This window comes from Mesocricetus auratus, unplaced genomic scaffold (genome assembly GCF_017639785.1).
Source record: "Mesocricetus auratus isolate SY011 unplaced genomic scaffold, BCM_Maur_2.0 Super-Scaffold_6730, whole genome shotgun sequence".
Lineage (NCBI taxonomy): Eukaryota > Metazoa > Chordata > Mammalia > Rodentia > Cricetidae > Mesocricetus > Mesocricetus auratus.
The window spans coordinates 3,327,395-3,345,466 of record NW_024429184.1 but is presented as its reverse complement, the minus strand read 5'-3'; the positions used below and the strand labels follow the sequence as shown (position 1 = coordinate 3,345,466).

The window sequence follows — 18,072 nt, the reverse complement described above, 5'->3', positions numbered from 1 at the left end:
ACACTGCCTTGCTTCCCATCACGACGACAACGGACTAAAGCCCTGAACTGCTAGTCAACCCCCGGGAAATGCCTCCCTGCACAATAATTGCTGTGGTCACTGCGAGTCTTCACTGCAACAGAAACCCTAAGACAGAGTCAGCCCTCTGATGTAACTGGGGCCCTATTCCCAGACGTCAGGGTCTATCTCTAAAGGTCCAGCTGAGGACATTCTGGTGACCCTGAGGGATGAGGACGCCCAGATCTAAGACAGCATCCACAGGCCTGCTCGTGTGCTGCAGGGTTCCATCCAGCATCTCTCAGGGGCTCTCACCCCGCCTGGCAAATAACCAGGGGAGTCGGCCTGCGGACCGCAGCTTCCGGGTAGCTCTCTAGTTTAAAGCCGCCAAAGCCTGCCTGCTTCACAGTGTTCAAGGCAGGGTAGCTGAAGAGACTGCTGTAAGAAAAGCTTCAGCTACAACTGATTTTTATTCCCAAGTTAAGTTCAACAGTAACTACGACGTCTTACCGAGAGGAATGTTTCAATGTTCTCATGGACGAAGGAGGCGATGTCTTGCCAGTCCAGAATGTCCCCCAGCCAGCTGTTCTGGCGACTCACATGCATCTTGTGCCCTTTGTGCCTTCCGGAATGTGTCACGTTCTAGGGAACAAAGCCAGTGACGTGTGAAATTTCCATCTTAAGGCATCCAAAAGATAAACGTCTCTTTTGTCTTAAACCTGCTTATATATACTTGAGGAAGTGCCTACCTATGAAAGTCCTCACAAATTTAAGATATCAAGTAAGGGTGCCGCCTAAAGACTGGGAGCCCAGCACCTCTGCATTCGTGCTCTAGGTACTGTGTCTAGCATGATACACGTGCTTCCTTCCTAGCTTTGAAACTGTGTGCACAGAACCCAGAGTTCACACAAGTCTTCATTTCCTTCGCGCCTCCGTCTCTTCCTGGCTTCCTACCTTAGCGTCTTTCTCCTTTCTCCATCGTCTAGAAGAGACTATTCCAAAGGACCAAACAAGTGTGTGGGGGGGGGGCTGTCAGATTTGTCCGTCTGTCTGAAAGAAATTTTCGCAGGCAAGAAACCCTGAATTTGGAAGGGACATGAATAAACAAGATGAGGCTAAGACTGAGGAGCACACTCTTAGTGTTCTGTGTGCCTTCCATTTTCCCGCCTCTGAGTGCCTCAGTCTGCTACTCAGCAGGGAAGAGAGCATGTCACCTCCCCTGTACAGACAGATCTGTGCGCAATCCAACAACAAGGGCTCAAACAGGGTGGGGACAAGAAAAGCTACAAGCTGAGAAGCTCCAGAGCAGACACGGGAAACCAGTGGGACCTTCCTAACTGCTCAGTTCCTCAGACAGAACCCAAAGAGGAAATGCTCCGTGTCACACACCGCAATAGCTTTAACCCTCAAATCCTCACCACCAAAGGCAGTATTATTCCCTCAGCTCACCTCAGGCCACACACGGCGAAACACGCCACTAAATGAGAAACTGCAACTCGGCTACCCTCTTCTTGCGCCCTCTATGTTTACCCGGGGAGAAACAGCAGCTCTGGCCCACTATTCACAGAACAGGGCCCTCGACAGCCTGCCAGACCTGGCACACACAGAACGGGCACAGCAGAACCCACTGCTTCCCACACCATCGTCTGCGCTCGGTGGCAGCTGTACCTGTTCCACCACAACCTAAAGCAAGAGTTCGTCAGTATACACAGCACCCGAAGCTGACTGGAAACAAAAGCCTCTACACTTAAGGTCCATTTCTGTCTCCTCAAAGAGAAAGGCTTTCAACGTCTGGAATTCTCCTGTCCCTAACAGTAGCCACCAGTCTCCTGAGCCGTGCTGCTGGTACAAAATGCACACCATAGAATTCTAATACTCAGTTGTTTTAGGCACATAAAACACCCGACGTTTTTATTAAGTATATATTGAAATGGCAGTGAGGACACTGAATTAAATGAAATATATTATTAAAGTTGATTTCATCTATTTGTAATCACTTAATATTCTTGCCTGTATTTAGTCAATGCAGCTACTAGGGAGATTAGAGTCACATATGTGGCTTGCAGAAGAAGCTCGGGGTGTAGCTCAGGGGCAAGTCTTGTGCTTACTAACACACCATATACACCATAAACACATGAGCAGACAGGGCTTGCATTACATCTGCACTGTACCAAGCTACCAGAGGAAGAAACGCTATGATATGAGCCAAAGATGGAACACTGATACCCCAGGGAGACTAGCAGGGTAAGCCACCAACGGAAGCTGACGAAGGTTTAAGTTCTTGCTGCTGGGCAGTTAAAGTAAATGAAAGTCCAAAGCTAATAAAATCCTATATTCAATTAGTCTATGAAACGAAACAGTGTTACCAGTTACTCTGGAAGCTCATAGCTGAAAGAACTTACCTTAACAAACCAAGAGTGATACAGTGTTACCAGTTACTCTGGAAGCTCGCAGCTTAAAGAACTTACTTAACAAACCAAGAGTGATACAGTGTTACCAGTTATTCTAGACACTCCCAGCTAAAAGAACTCACCTTTACAAACCAAGAGTGATACAGTGTTACCAGTTACTGGGGAAGCTCGCAGCTTAAAGAACTCACCTTTACAAACCAAGAGTGATACAGTCTGTCCCACAGCTCTAGGACTTGCTTCTCAATCACAGCTGTGTTGTTCACCTTATCCCCTAGAATTTTGTGAAGCTAGGGAAAAAAATACATACAATCTGATATTTTAAGTAACAATTCAATATGATTAATGCACGCTGAGTCTTTAATTGTCCCAAATCAAATTAAAACAGTCAACTATTTAAAAATCTCTAGTCATATTATGTCATTTTCTTAAAAGAAGCTTCCATGCTTCAGCAGAATCTCCACCTTCTTTGTCACCTCCACTTGTCTTCTTAGAGAGTAAAAAGTGAAAACACACTTGCTGGCCTAATTGATCTCACCCACCCAGAGGAAAACCTTTTTCCCTGTGAGCCTAGAGCCCATCTATTATGTTTAGGTGTTGCATTACTCCTCTATTATTAAGGGCTACCATAGGACTCTTAAGTAAAACTTAGAGCACAAACACTTCCAAGTCTGCTGAGACGGGCCAGGGCTGGCAGGACAGGCTTCAGGAACCTGACACAGGGCAGTACAGATTACACTGCCGTCATATCTCATCCTATTTCCTTATTAAAGCCATTTTTAAAGATCTGAAGGAACAGATCAGTGGGAGATCACTCGTCTCGTATGTACAGAACACTTGGCTCAATCCTTAGCACAGGCAAAAAAAAAATCTTTTAATATGTCTTGTTTCTGTGTATGTGTGCATGTGGGGAGGCCCAAGGACACACGTGCATGAGAGTCTGGAAACCAGAGGTGAACACGGTATCCCTGCAGTCACTCTTACTTCATTCTTTCAGAGTTTCACTAACCCTGGAGCTCACCTGACTAAACCAGACGCGCTTGTCAGGAAGGCCCAGAGATCCTCCTGCCTCCAGCCAGCACTGAGATTACAAGAGCTCACTGACACTGGCTCTTTGTTTTGTTCTGGTTTTCTGGACACAAGGTCTCCCTTATTTGTACTCTAGGCTGGCCTCCAACTGAGAGAGCCACCTGCTGCATCCAGAAACCAGATTAAAGGTGTGGATCGGGTGCTATTTACATGGGTGCTAGGGACCAAACTCAGGTCCTTAGGTATGGCAAATGCTTTACAAACCAAACCATACTCCCTGCCCCAAAAAACAATTTTAAAGGACAAGCATTAGTTTGTGGTTCTATTTTATTAAATTAATGTCATTTTCCCCATTTTTTTGGCAACTTCCTCTCCAGAGGAAGTTACAGAGACGGAATTTCAAATCTGTATGTTTTTTTCAATCATAAGCATTTCGTCTTTAGTGTCTGTAACCTTCTTAAATTCAATGGTTCTTGGGGGGTTGGGGGGAGGTCATGGGAGGAGGGGAGGGAAATGGAGAGGGACCTGGAACTGACTTGTGAAGCAACCTTGTTTCTAATTTAAATTTAAAAATAAATAATAAAAAAGAAAAGAAACAAATTCAATGGTTCTTACTCATTTATTAAATCCACTGCTGCTTAGTCAGGACTCACAGTTGGACACACAAACAGTCCCAGTTTTTAAGGGAGTCCACGTCTCCACACATAGCTCATTCTTCACATCGCCAGTCTCGCAAAGTAAATGAGCGGGAGCCAAGGAAAACAATGGTGCTGGCTATACACTGTCCAACAACTTTCTAAGGGGTTGTATAAGTTGATACTTTTAAGCACTGTATGTAAACCAATTTCCCCAAGGCCTTAGGAATTAACTGAAAACCTTCAAGATAATTTAGCAGGCATTAAATGAGAACCAGCTGTCTATTCTCCTTTCCTTCGGTGGCTTCTCCAGACTGGCTTATAATAGCACCTAGGCACTTCTTTGTCCCCTAACGCTAGCCTTGTGAAACCTGATCCAGTCACCGCTCAGATCTGGTACAAATATCTAACTTTTTATTGAAATGATTTACTCATAAACCAGACACAAATTATTCATATTAAATATAAAAGCCACTTATCTCTGAAAAGCATTTCACAATTTTAAATGGCTTCACCTACATTATGTGATTTCTGCAACCACCCAAGAGAAAAAGGAAAATGGCTTTGTAGGTCTTGGGATACAGCTCGATGACAGAGTGCATTCATAATGGCCTATGCGCAGACCAGAAACTCAAGAGAATGGTTCTTCTGTCCGTCTAGGAAGTTTTAGGAAGTGTCTATGAACACTCAAGGTCACAGCTAGGTGTGCAGAGCCAGTACTAAAATTGCCTAATAGAGGGCATGAAGATGTATCCCAGCAAGCCCAGCCTCAGGGAGGCTGAGGCAGGAGGATTGCAAGTTCCAGGCCACACATACAAGACTGTCTCACAAAATGAAGTTCTCTAGCGTTCCTCCAAGTGCAGCCTCTGTGACCAATACACAAAGAACACCTCACAGCAGGTGCTGAGCACAAACACGCATGCTCCCTTTAGTGACTTCTTCCTCTCAGGACATGACTGTCTGACACTCCACAGGCCTCCTCCTATCAATTTTCCATGTCAGCTTCCGAGATTCCCCTAACCGGGCCTGAAGCACTTAGTCAGCCTCTGGTGAAGCACTTAGTCAGCCTCTGGGAGACAACGTCCACGGTGTGGCCGTCAACGCAATGAAGCACTAACCTTATGCTGCCATCTTGCCTGCAACTCTGACGCCCAGGAGAAAAAAAATGGCAATATTGTATAATAACATGCTGTAAAACCCTCTAGAAACCCACAGTCCTGTCAGCCCAGCAGAACATCCACCAGAGACTCAGAACACCGTCCTCCTGTGTTACCATATACTCTGCGAGACACAAGAAGACTTAAGCGCTGATATGAGGACACTCACTGAAGCCCGAGTATCCTTCAGAGCCCTCTCTGGCTCACTGTGTCACTTTCTGTTACAGCCGCCTTGTCTTCCCACAGGCCCTCCTCACCCTTCAACCACCTGAACTCCCTCCCGCTCGCTCAAGAGCCCGCGAATGGACTCTGCCTGCAGCGGACCTGTCTTTCCCCAGACCTTCACCAGCTGCTTTCTCATTAGGGTCTTGGTAGGAAGGCAGCTGCCTCAGGGAACTCTCTGGACATTTAACTAAAGCATCACCCTGAATCACTCTTTACCACACATTCTTATGAGTACTTTAAAAAAAAAACTCTTTTGTTCTCTTTTGTTTCTCTGTGTAGCCATGGCTGTCCTGGAACTCGCTCTGTAGACCAGGCTGGCCTGGAACTCAGAGATCTGCCTGCCTCTGCTGGGACTGAAGGTGTGTACCACCATGAGCAGCTCAGTACCTAACATTTCTATGTGTTTAAATGCTTAACGCTCATCTCCTCTCATCAGTGTTAGACTCTAGGAGGCTGTTGACGCGGGTTCTCTGCTCTCCACTGGCCTGAACTGTAGACAGACCGGCACTTTCTTCACTTAGGGTCAAGGCAGAGGGACAGAGGAAACAGCACTGTCCGGGTGCACACCAAACAGGAAGGAGAGCTCAAGCAAGGGTGACGATGGCAGCCAGCAGAAAGGCTTGCGCAGAACACAGACTAGATGTAGGAGCACAGGAGACAAGCCTGACAAAGCGGGCAGGGGAACCTGGAACCTTCAGAGCCGCCTCTGCTTTTACCTAAAGTAAAAACTAAACCTTCTCTCTTTCTGGGCATGGCAGTTTCCCTAGCTTCACTCCCTTCTAGACTTTGCCTCTTGTAATCCACTTCTTAGATTCTGAGCTACTTAAGATTTAAGGCTCATTAAAGTGACACCTGTGGTTTCAATGGCTTTTATAACAACCGCATAAAGCATCACTCGCACGTTACAATTCACCCATTTTAGTAGACAAGTCAATGGGTTATGTATATTTATAGTTACTTAGCCATTACAATTAATTTTCATCACCCATTAGTAATCACTCCCATTTCTCCTCAGATTCCCATGTTTCTAGAACCCACTACTCTCTTTTCTGTTTACAGATTTGTCATGTTAATGGAATCATCTGCATGTATTTATGGCTGATCCTCTGTTTATTAGTATTACTATTGTGTATGTTGAGAGGGTACCGTACACACATGAGGACATCAGAGGACAACTTGTGGAGGTGGTATTCTTCTCCCACCAAGTGGGTTCAGGGACTCAAACTCTGGTCATCAGGTTTGCACAGCTCACCAGCCAGTAACTGGTATTCTTTATCAGCAGTATATGTTCAGTGTTAATGCATGCTGTAACATTCATCAGTATTTCATTTCTTCATTAAATTTACCATCTTAAAGGCAAGGACCAAAACTCAAAAGCTGCCCTAACACCCCCCCCTCTCTCCCTCTCTCTCTCTCACACACACACACACACACACACCCTTATACAAGCATGTACAGATAGTCATACAATCACATACACTCACACATACATGGAATACATTTGTTATATTAGGTTGATCTATCTACCAGTTGCTAGACATCTTCCAGAACTGGAGTTACAGAAGGCTGTAAGCCAGCCAACGGGTGCTGGGAGGCCAACCCAGGTCCTCTGTGTGAGCAGCAAGTGCTCAAGCCATCACTGCAACACTCTGCTTTTGAGTGTTAAACAAGGAATGAATTGCTCATGCAATTTGGGGGACACAAATTTCAGTGCCCTCAATCTTGTCAATCCTTTATGTTCCTAACTACTTTGGCATACTAAGACTGAAAATTAATTTTATTATCTGGGCAATACTGGGAGAGGGGTGTACTGCAAATCCACACTGAGGACGCTAGCTAGTCCTTAAGTCCAACAACTGCGTCCTTTCCCCTGCCACTCTTCCCCTTCACAAGACTTCAGTCAAGTTCATCTCAAGCACAGGCACCCTCACACCTCTATTATCTTCACTCCACAAGTAACTTTCTTAAACACACTCTTCCTTGACCTGCCAGTCCTCTGGGTTTATCTCAAGTACCACCTGAAAGCACTTACTCTAGTTCCGGCCAGACACACACAGACAGAAAGAAACAGGGATTTAGAGTCAGTCCTGGTGTGGCGCAAACACATCACACGGCCATCGGTTCTGCTGAGCCTGCCCAGCCTGTTCTCTCTCTCATCTGGAAGGCACGTAAACTAGTTCAGAGTACTACAGGAAGCTTACAATGTTAAATGAAACTGGAAACTGCCAAACACAGGGAGCAACAGATACAGGGTTCAACATGTTTGCATGAATTCTTTTTCCTCTACAAGGTCTTACGTGACCACTCAAGTTCTGTGATCATCTGACCCTGCAGCACAGATAGACCAGATCTATCCTGAAAGAAAGCAAACAGTCAACTTCTCAAGACTGCTGAGGCCACGAGCACTGTTCAGTGCGGCACCCCGAGAGTTTGAGTCCACTTTAAGGTACCTGTCTACCTGCAGATGTAAATGCGTTTCATAAATGGAAACTGCTCCAAGCAGAATCTTGCACATCCTCTAGCAAAGGAAGAAGTTGCTCCAGTAAGAATCCTGCACGGAGCCGGGCGTTGGTGGCGCATGCCTTTAATCCCAGCACTTGGGAGGCAGAGGCAGGCGGATCTCTTGTGAGTTCGAGGCCAGCCTGGTCTACAAGAGCAAGTTCCAGGACAGCCTCCAAAGCCACAGAGAAACCCTGTCTCGAAAAAACCAAAAAAAAAAAAAAAAAAAAAAAAAAGAATCCTGCATGGAGAAAGGCACGAGAAAGAGTCACCCCTTACCTTGTGAGTTATCCATTCCCGTCCATACTGATAGACATTGTTAGCCGCAGAATTAAGGGCTCTTTGGACCACCTGAGCCTCAGGAAGCCAACTGATGGATAGAAAAGACAGAGAAAATGGAAAAAGTCCATTCTCAGTATATTCTTCTAACAATGCTCTGAACTAAAGCTACCAATAACAAATCACTAATCAATCATTAACACAGAGAACACCTAACGCCCAGGCCTGAGGATCCTGATCCTGACTCTCAGGATTTCCCTTCCATCTCTCCATAGGATCCAGACCTATCTTCCTACTATCGTGCCCCCCCGCCTCCTTTTCATTCTGTTCTGCCTGGTTTCTACACCTACACATGTGGTAGTGAGCTGCTGTGGTGTTTGAAAGAAAATGCCAACAAACAGAGTGGCAATATTAGGAGGTGGGGCCTTGTTGGAGGAAGTATGTCACTGCGGGGGCTGGCTTTGAGGTCTCTTTTGCTCAAGCTTCCCTCATTGTGACAGTCAGTTGACTTCCTGTTGCCTAAAAAAAATGATGTAGGACTCTCAGCTCCAGCACCATGTCTGCCTACATGGTGCCATGCTACCTGTCATGACAATAATATACTGAACCTCTGAAACTTGTAAGCAACCACCCCAATTAACTGTTTTCTTTATAAGAGTTGCTGTGGTCATGGTATCTCTTCACAGCAATAAAAAACCCTAACTAAGAGAGAAGTTGGTACTAGGAACTGGGGTATTGCTGTGATAGGTCTGCTCATGGGTTTGTTTGGAGGAATTTGGACTTTGGTACTTAGGGTTATGAGAGCAGTGGAAGGCTTTAGGCACTGCTTAATGGGCCATACGAGCAGGAGCATGGAAGACAGAGGTGCTGAGAGTTATTTCAACTGTCAGGGGCTCACTCAAGATGTTTCAGAGAAAAAGAATTTTAAGTATGCTGCCTAGAGATCATCCTTGTGATACTTTGGTAAAGAAAATGGCTGCCTTCTGCCCTTGTCCAAAGAGTCTGCCCGAGGCTAAAGTGAATTCTAGATTAATTTCCTTGGCAGAAGAAATCTCAAACAGCTTAGTAAAGATTCCGTCCCATGGGTATTAGTGGCAACTCTAATGAAGATTTATAATGAAAGGGGCAAGTCAAGCAGGGTAAATTACAAAATGAAAGTCTTAAGGAAGGAAACAAAGAGATAGAGAGAGAGAGTACCAGAAAGTGGAACAGAACCAAACCCTGTGTACAAAGAGATATGCAGACTAAGAAATGGAATAAAAAGGAGGGGTGGCCACAGGGTAAGATCCCACCCATGGTTACCAACTTGTAAAAAGGAAGTAAGGGGGAGTTTAGAGCCAGGTATGGTGTTACACACCTTTGATCCCGTCCCTGGGAAGGCAGGGGCTGATGGGTCCCTGAGTTCGAGGCCAGCCTGGTCTGCAGAGTGAGTTCAAGGACAGCAAAGGTCAGACAGGGAAGGAAAACAGAAGGCTGGTGAGGCTGTGACTCAACGGGGGGGGGTGATTGTTCCAGACCCAGTAAGCGGAACTTGGCAGCTTCAGCAACGTGGTTCTGGATTCGGAGCGAGGACAGTGGAAAGCAGTAAGGGGCTAAGGCTAGGCATGTGTCAGGAGTGTCCCTGAAGGGAGGCCTGGTAGAGAAGCCATTAAATGTGAAGCTGAAGTCCAGACTGCCTCAGAGAACCCAGGATGACGCGAGAGCCAGGGGACGCTGCCCAGGAGAGCTGCTAACCGTGAGTGGAGCCAGCCCAAGAGACGCAAGTATGCTGCGGTCAACAGAGCTGAACAGTTAGAAACCTGAAGATCACTTTGACATCACGCAAGGAGTTGCAGCGTTTGGAGTCTGCCCGGTTGGTTTTCGGTCTTGCTTTTGTACAGTATTTCCTTGCTGTGCTCCCTTTTCCTATGTTTTGGAACTGCAATGTGTATCCTGTGCCATTATATGTTGGAAATATGTAATCTGCTTTTTGATTTTGATTTTTAGAAGCAGTTAAGAGATTATCACGTGTCTCAGAAGAGACTTAGGGCTTTGAAACAAGTTTGAAACTGTTAACAAATTATGGGGACTTTTGAAGCTGGACTGAATGCATTTTGTAAGTATTTATTTATTTATTTATTTATTATGCAGTGTTCTGCCTGCATGTGATTGGGCCCCACAAGAGGGCAGCAGATCTCATTACAGATTGTTGTGAGCCACCTGTAGCTGCTGGGAATTGAACTCAGGACCTCTGGGAGAGCAGACAGTACTCTTAGCCTCTGACCCATCTCTCCAGCCCCCTGAATGCATTTTGGTTTTTTTGCAATGATATGGCCAAAAGCCTTTAGGGGCCAGGGAATAGAATGTGGTGATTTGGGGAAAAAAAATGGCCCCCAAAGGGAATGGCACTATTAGGAGGCGTGGCCTTGTTGGAGGAAGTGTGTCACTATGAGGGCAGGCTTCGGGGTCTCTTTTGCTCAAGCTACTCTCAGTGTGACAGTCAGTTGACTTCCTGCTGCCTGCGATGCGGCTATCTCAACTCCAGCGCTATGCCGCCATGCTCCCCGTCATGATGATGACGGACTGAACCTCTGAGACTACAAGAAGGCGAAGGCACCCCAAAGAAATGTTTCCCTTTATACGAGTTTCCGAGGTCCTGGCGTCTCTCCACAGCAATAGAAACCCTGACTAAGACACCTGCCTAGTCAGCCCAGAGGACACGTTCTGAAGCACAGAGATATTCCAGCATCTGACAAGATTCAGAACATGCCGAGTGTTGGTGGCACATGCCTTTAATCCCAGCACTCGGGAGGCAGAGGCAGGCTAAGGGAGTGCAGAACCGAGGAAGAACCCGGGATTAAGAGGGCGGACAAGTTCGTCTTACACCCGCTGATCGTTTGACACAGAGTCTCCTCACAAAGCTTCAGCCTCGCTGAGAACTGCAGTCTTAGGCGTCACTTCTTTTACAGTAAAAACCTCCCCAGGCCCTCACAGCTAAGTAGGCTGCACAATACACCTTAATCAAGAAGCCTTTTCATATACGCACTGCCTTCCAAAAGTATTTCCATATAATATATAAAACACTTTCAGAAGCATGTTGTATATTCCGCAGACTGCCCATCCGTGTTATATGCCAGATACTGACATTCGTAAATTTAATAGTTCGGGCTTCAATTATCCATGATTCACACTGAAAGGCCCAAGCAATAATACCTATGAGTTTATTTTCCTGAGGCTCAAATATGATGCGTCCTACCAAGCCGGCACATGGAAAAGGGTCAGCACACTATTACAGTCTACAGCCTCAATTTCAATTCTCTGTTTTTTTTTAATATATATTTATTAGAAGAGAGCACCAGATCTCACTACAGATAGTTGTGAGCCACCATGTGGGTGCTGGGAATTGAACCCAGGTCCTCTGGAAGAGCACTCAGTGCTCTTAACCTCTAAGTCATCTCTCCAGCCCCTAAAGCCTCAATTCTTAGCAGCTTCGTGGATGTGTATGTAAGGTGATCATACCAAAAAGATGATTGCTGTCATTAGCCACAAATGCCAAGATGTCTAGAAAAAATGTTCTTTCATAAGAAGAATAAAAATAACAGGAAATGTCAATAAATTAGAAGGGAAAGCCAGGCATGAGGAAATGTACCTGCAATCTCATTATTTGGGAGTCTGAGGCAAGAGTATCTCGAGTGTTAGGTCAGTCCGATCCTCAGAGTAATATCAGAAGCTGTCCCTAATCTTTTTTTCTTTTTTTTCTTTTTTTTTTGGTTTTTACGAGACAGGGTTTCTCTGTATTGTTTTCGAGGCTGTCGGTCTAGCCCAGCCTCGAACTCACAGAGATCCGCCTGCCTCTGCCTCCTGAGTGCTGGGATTAAAGGCGTGCGCCACCACCGCCCGGTGCTGTCCCTAATCTTAAGCTCCTACTCCCTACATTATTCCTTTATCAAAGCTTTGGCAAACCGTTTCTCTTCTCTTCCAATGCAGCTACATCAATGAACACTGTTCCATGCACAAGGATAATGAAACTTGGTCACCCAAGTGTATCTTTTTTCCAAACAGTATTCTTACTTTGCCCACTCTGGGTGATTTGCTACCGTTTCATTAATCAGATTACTTGTGACTTCAATCATGTGTACACTTTCTTGATGTACCTGTAATATGGGTAAAAAGAGAAAAAAAATCAGTAAGTAATAAACCTAATTAAAAATGTCTTTTTCTACTCTTCTAAGATCAAGTAATTATATATCGTGGTTTTTATTAACTTAGAGGTGGGCACTTACAAGCTGTTATATATAATGTCCTATGACTGAAACTGAAAGAAATACATATATACTTCCCATGCCTTCAAGAAGCTCAACAATCTGCCTTTAAAAAAAAATCCAAATACTTAACCCATAGACATAAACATCTAGTTCACGCATATATACCTATGGACAGATTATGTGCGTGCTTATGCATCTTCATACGCAATACCAAAGCTGCGCTAATACAGCAGCCATGCAGGGTGAGATACACAGACAGACAAATCTCTGGTATGGCTTTTTGTGGTTCTACAAGCAGAAAAGCCACCAAGAACTGACACTGAATTTGCCTTGCTGTGGTGGTCTGAGTAAGAATGGGCCCATAGGCTCACACGTTTAAGTGCTTGGTCATCAGGGAGTGGCACTGCTTGGGAAGGATTAAAAAGAGGTGTGGCCTTGTTAAAGGAAGTGTATCACTGGGGGGCGGGCTTTGGGGTTTCAAAGATCCACAGCAGACTTAGGTTGTCTTCCTGCTACCTGTGGATCAGGATGTAAACTCTCAGCTACGGCTCCAGCACCACGTCTGCCTGCAGGCTACCATAACGACAATGGACTACGCCTCTGAAACTGTAATCAAGCCCCCAATTAAATGCTTTCCTTTGTAAGAGTTGCCTTGGTCATGCTGTATCTTCACAACGACTGAACAACTCCTTCAGAAGAAGACGCAGTTCCGCTGCAGAACAATTCAAAGTCAACATGACTCTAGGGATTACCTAGCTGCTCATTCTCCAAAGGCTTTAAGTGGCATTGATAAGAACTTGATACTGTTCTCTGTGGACAGGAAATTACAAGACACCTTCAGTCTACAGTTGTCCATGTGATATATTGGCAAAGTCAAAACCAGAGGGATTTTCTGACAAACTAGATGAGTACTCAAAACATAAGGTATACTCAAGACTGACCCTGAAGGCCTTCCTTGAGCTGAAAGAACTGGAGTTGACACTTACTAGAACAGAAAGGCTATGAGAAGAACGGTTTCTGATGTGGCATTTGAGGCACCTACTAGACACTCAAGTGGAGACTCTTGGTAATCCATAAAAACAATTCCTTTATTAAAGGAAAATAAGCCAGATACCTCAAAAGTTCAGTCCACTTAAATAGCAGATGAGAAAGAAATGGTTCGGTACCCGTGAATGAAGCTGAGGGAAGCAAAAACTCCCTGCAGCCCAGAATAAAGAACTTGACAGATGGGCACATCCGAGACGGGGAGACCCCACGCAGAGAGAGAAGAACAAAGGGGCAGAGAAGTGAGTCAGCCAACAGACAGGACTCTCTCTCTGAAAAGTACCGGAGGACTGCATGACAGCAACCCAGGCAAAATGGGACAAAGACACAGAACGGGCTCAGGTCTACGCAGTGTACATGAAGTGACGACATGTGACCGCTCCTAAAGAGCGGACAGGGACAGCACAGAAGAGATGGAAATGCTAACAGAGTGGGTCGTCAGGGGCGAAAGCAAAAGCAATCAGAACACAGTGGATCTGACTGAGGACTACAGCTCCCGAGTAGACAGCCCGCGGTAAGCGCAAGGCAGCACTTCAGCAGCCTGATGCCACTGGGTCGCCCACTGGTGACAGTCACTAAGAGTCCCTGCAGGACTGTGAGACACCCGCGGCCTCGGGTCTGCGTCACAATCTTGTGAAAACAGAGCACCGAAATCTGGAAGTGGAATCACGCGTAGATTCCGGACAGACAGAGGTCGAACGCACTTGAAAGAGGGTTGAAAAACGACCCCTCTGCAAAGCACGCCTCCCGGGAAGATAAAACGCTGCTGTGCTTTGGGAAATCCCTTTCTCTATAAGACGGAAACAGGAAACGAAACTTACACTGGAGGAACCCGAAAGGCAAAGACACAGAGCCCCTCTGTTGAGTTGCCATGTGTGGCTAGTAAGACCTCTCCCCCACCCCATGAAGGAAGCTGAGTGGTCACAGACTTCTGGGGGGTCTCCTGTGGGTCTGTCTTAAGGACAATGGTGGCCATGCCACCGAAGAGGACAGCATTATCAAAACAGACACCAAAAGGACAGGCGCCAAGGACAAGAACAGGCGTGCGGAACCGCACCAGACACAAGCACCCCACAGGACGGAAGGGCAGGGGCAGGAGGGAGGGAAGCAGGCAGGCACACCACCCGCTCCCTCGCTCACGGAGACTCAACTTGCAGAGACTCAAGACTGAGGCAGGAGTTGGGCCTGCCCCTGCTGTGCCAGGAGAGAGCACCAAGACCAGACCCCCAGGAGATAAGGAAGGAGGGGACACTGTACTAACTGTATTACAGTCATGAGACTAGTTCAGAAGCCTCTTAGGTTTAAGGCAGACAGCCTAGGGGTGGGAGGGTTATTTTCAGGATTCTTTTTTTTTTTTAAACGGCATTTTTTTTCTTGGAAACTTGGTGACAAAATAAAGTGTGTGCAAAAGAGATGTAAAAAGAAGCATGCTAGGCAGACTCATAGCAAAATTATCAATGTACAAAACGGAAATGCTTTAGTGGGTAGAGGTACTTGTGATAAGCCAAATAACACTTTCCAGTTGCTTCTGCTGCATGCAGTCCTAACAACAAGGCCTCTGCTGTAACAAGATAACCGGTTGCTGTACTTTACCTTGGCAGTCAGGAGAAGGGCTAAAAGAAGGGTTCCTATTACTAGCAAGAATATGATGAAGATGCTAATAATTTTATCTAACATCTTCTCCAGCCAGATGATCATCTGCATGGAAATGGAAAAAAAATAGGATTACTCATCTCCAAAGTATTACTTAATAAACACGTGTACGTATTCAAATATCACAAATACAGGATATTCAGCATTGCAAAGCAAACTACAGCACACTGGTTAAAGCGGTAAGAGCTATAAGCAGGGTAACTTCAGAAAATTAACTAACAACGCTCGCTGCTGCTGCGATGTGGAGAGTTCATTACTGTCATGGCTGTGAGAAGGCAGCCAGCCAGAACACCGCCCAGGTGCACCCCGAGCTCTTACTGCGCTACCCCTACACTTCGGTCTCTAATTCCAAGACCTGTAACTACGTTCTAAACTCGACGATGACAGCCCATCAGTTGACCTTAGGTCTCATGAAGCTCTATTTTCACTTAGCCAGCACAGACAGACGGCTTCAGAGAATGTGTGTGCCCTTGTAACGGTCGTCTCCTAAACTACACAAGAAACAGGAGCAAAGTCAGCAATAAATTCCAAATGCATTTTACGTTCACCACAGCAGGATGATAACGACGGTAACCGGTGATGCACGCATGTAAAGGCAATAGCGGGTTCAAGAGTAACGGCTCCCGGGTACCAGGTTTGGGGAGGTGGATGCAGTTCTAATGGGGTGGACAGTAGATAACCGTTTTTTGTTTTGTTTTTTTTAAAACGAATGTGTCACAAATGCTTTTAAATTAACGTAAGTTAAGTGCATGCGTTTATTCAGTGGGGGGTGGGGTGCACACAGGTGTCCGGGCACGAGTCTGGAGATGAGCGGACAATCTGCCTGAGCAGGTTCTCTCCTCCCGTCACGTGGCTTTCACAGACTGAAGTCCCTTTACCCACTGCACCAAACTGACAACCCCGGGACTTTCTGACTTTAGGTATTTCACAATAAAATGATTTTAAAGGTCTGCTATTCCACTAGAAGTTTCTAGTCTATTGAAAACGTAAGCTTTACAGCTTGATTCTAACTCAGTGAAGTACATGCATCCTCAACATAGCAGCTGTTTTTAACCAGTAATTAAAATTATGCTCTCCTTAAAATGGTATTTGATATTCCGTCTCTGCTAGAACTTCTCTCACCTTTTACGACCCCAATAATCCTACATCTTAAGCCCTTTTTGCTTTCAGGACTGCAACAAAGATAGACCTCCACACTTCCTGCCATGCAAAGCCACCATTTAAAATTCAAATCAGACTTAATTAGATCAGCACTGCTAATGTGCCATACTGCACCCTTCAACCCAAGCATGAGCTGTAACACCGCTAAGTTTTCCTAATTTAAATTGAAATTATGCTCTCTACACAGTGAGTTAAGATACCGAAAAGCAACATTTTCCTTTTTAAAAAAACACCTCAAGTTTTACAAGTTTATTTTCTTCAAAAGTTGAACTCTTCATACATCTTCCACGAAGGACGCTGCCCTTCAATGTGTGCCAAAGTGAACTCAGACACAAAACGTTAATAATCTCTAATGTTGACACTCAGAGTTTCAAACAGGAGAGTTAAGCTTCAATGCATGCCGAAGCATCAGAGACAATGCAGAAGTTAAATAAAAAAGGGAAGGACAGGTTTCTAAGGTATGGAAGGTCAGGTGTCTTACTCTGAGGTAAGTTCTAAATCAATGAACCGAGAAGTTTTTGCCATCAGGAAGCAGCTGGGCTCTAGACCTCCTGAGGTTGCCCCACAAGGAAAGGGCTGCCTTGTTCCTCTTTCTACAGTTCCAAAACCCAGGAAACCAGGAGTACAGCTTGTATAACAAACACAAAGTAATTCAGAGTTACAGCCAGATTTGTTTCCAGGGATAACAGTTTCTGAAGGTAATGTAGGAAGAAGCATCCTTAAAAGCCTACTTCTAAATGAAAACAATCTACTGGGAAAGCATGGAGCCCTAACTTCCTATCAGGTGTCATTAACATACAAACCACGGGACTCCAGAAATATGCCCACCAGAATTATAAAATCAGACTTTATGGTTTTAAGATAGAGTAGAATCTTCCCAACTCCAGTTCTGTCAGCGATTAAGTACAAAGTACTTGCTAAAGACTTGGGAGACTCTTGTTCTCTCCAGCCTCCATACTAAAGGGTGCTCTGAAGAGGACCCTGCCCAGTTCCCAGCACCCCCATGGCAGCTCAACTGTCTTTGACTCCAGTGTCAGTGGATCTGATGCTCTCTTCTGATTTCTGGGGGCACCAGCCAGACATGTACACAGTGCACATATAGACATATAAACAGACAGACATATAGACAGATGGACGGACGGACGGACATAATACAGGTAAAACACCCACACACTTTTCAAACAAACATTCAGGACAGTGAACGTGGATAGAGGAAAAGATACAACTTGCTGAGAGCCTGAGTGAACAAAAGCAGAGAGAAACAGGGACAGAGGAAGCTGGGGTCTCTAAAGGAATGCCAGGCACCTTCTTTCCATGCTCACAATGAGCAAAGCCAACCCAACTGTCACCGTCACTGCTGGGCTGTGGAACACATGGGGTCTCTATGAATTGCTGCAGTCTTTCTAGGTGATGACCAATAATAACCTTTAAAGTTTTGTTTTTAAAAGAGGATCCGTTTCAAAATGGCATGCTAAATATTTCAAATATGAACAGGGAATGCATTTTTTAAAACTTAATTACACTAAGCCCTACTCTAAAACTTCTGAGACCACTGGCTTTGTTTATCAAGCTATTAAGAAAGTATCACAGCCAGGTGGTAGTGGCTCATGCTTTTAATCCCAGAACTTGGGAGGTGGAGGCAGGCGGATCTCTGTGAGTTCCAGGTCAGCTTAGTCAACTGAGAGAGGTTCTGGACAGCCAGAGCTACACAGAGAAACCCTGTCTCAAAAAACCAACAACA

General features: G+C 45.4%; 1 protein-coding gene across 5 annotated transcripts in view; it reads right to left on the bottom strand.

The window, feature by feature from the left end:
* Positions 1-18,072, bottom strand: part of Tmem245 (transmembrane protein 245) — an 83,387-nt gene that overhangs the window by 33,209 nt on the left and 32,106 nt on the right. For all 5 annotated transcript variants that reach the window (XR_005873964.1, XM_040738144.1, XM_040738151.1 and 2 more), the window contains 5 exons: positions 15,111-15,215; positions 12,280-12,362; positions 8,230-8,320; positions 2,597-2,695; positions 508-639 (listed from right to left, as the gene is read on the bottom strand). Coding sequence is in view for 4 of the 5 variants with exons in the window: in XM_040738144.1 (XP_040594078.1) it covers positions 508-639; positions 2,597-2,695; positions 8,230-8,320; positions 12,280-12,362; positions 15,111-15,215 (510 nt within the window). In the remaining variant the exon portion in view is untranslated. The remainder of the gene's footprint in view (positions 1-507; positions 640-2,596; positions 2,696-8,229; positions 8,321-12,279; positions 12,363-15,110; positions 15,216-18,072) is intronic.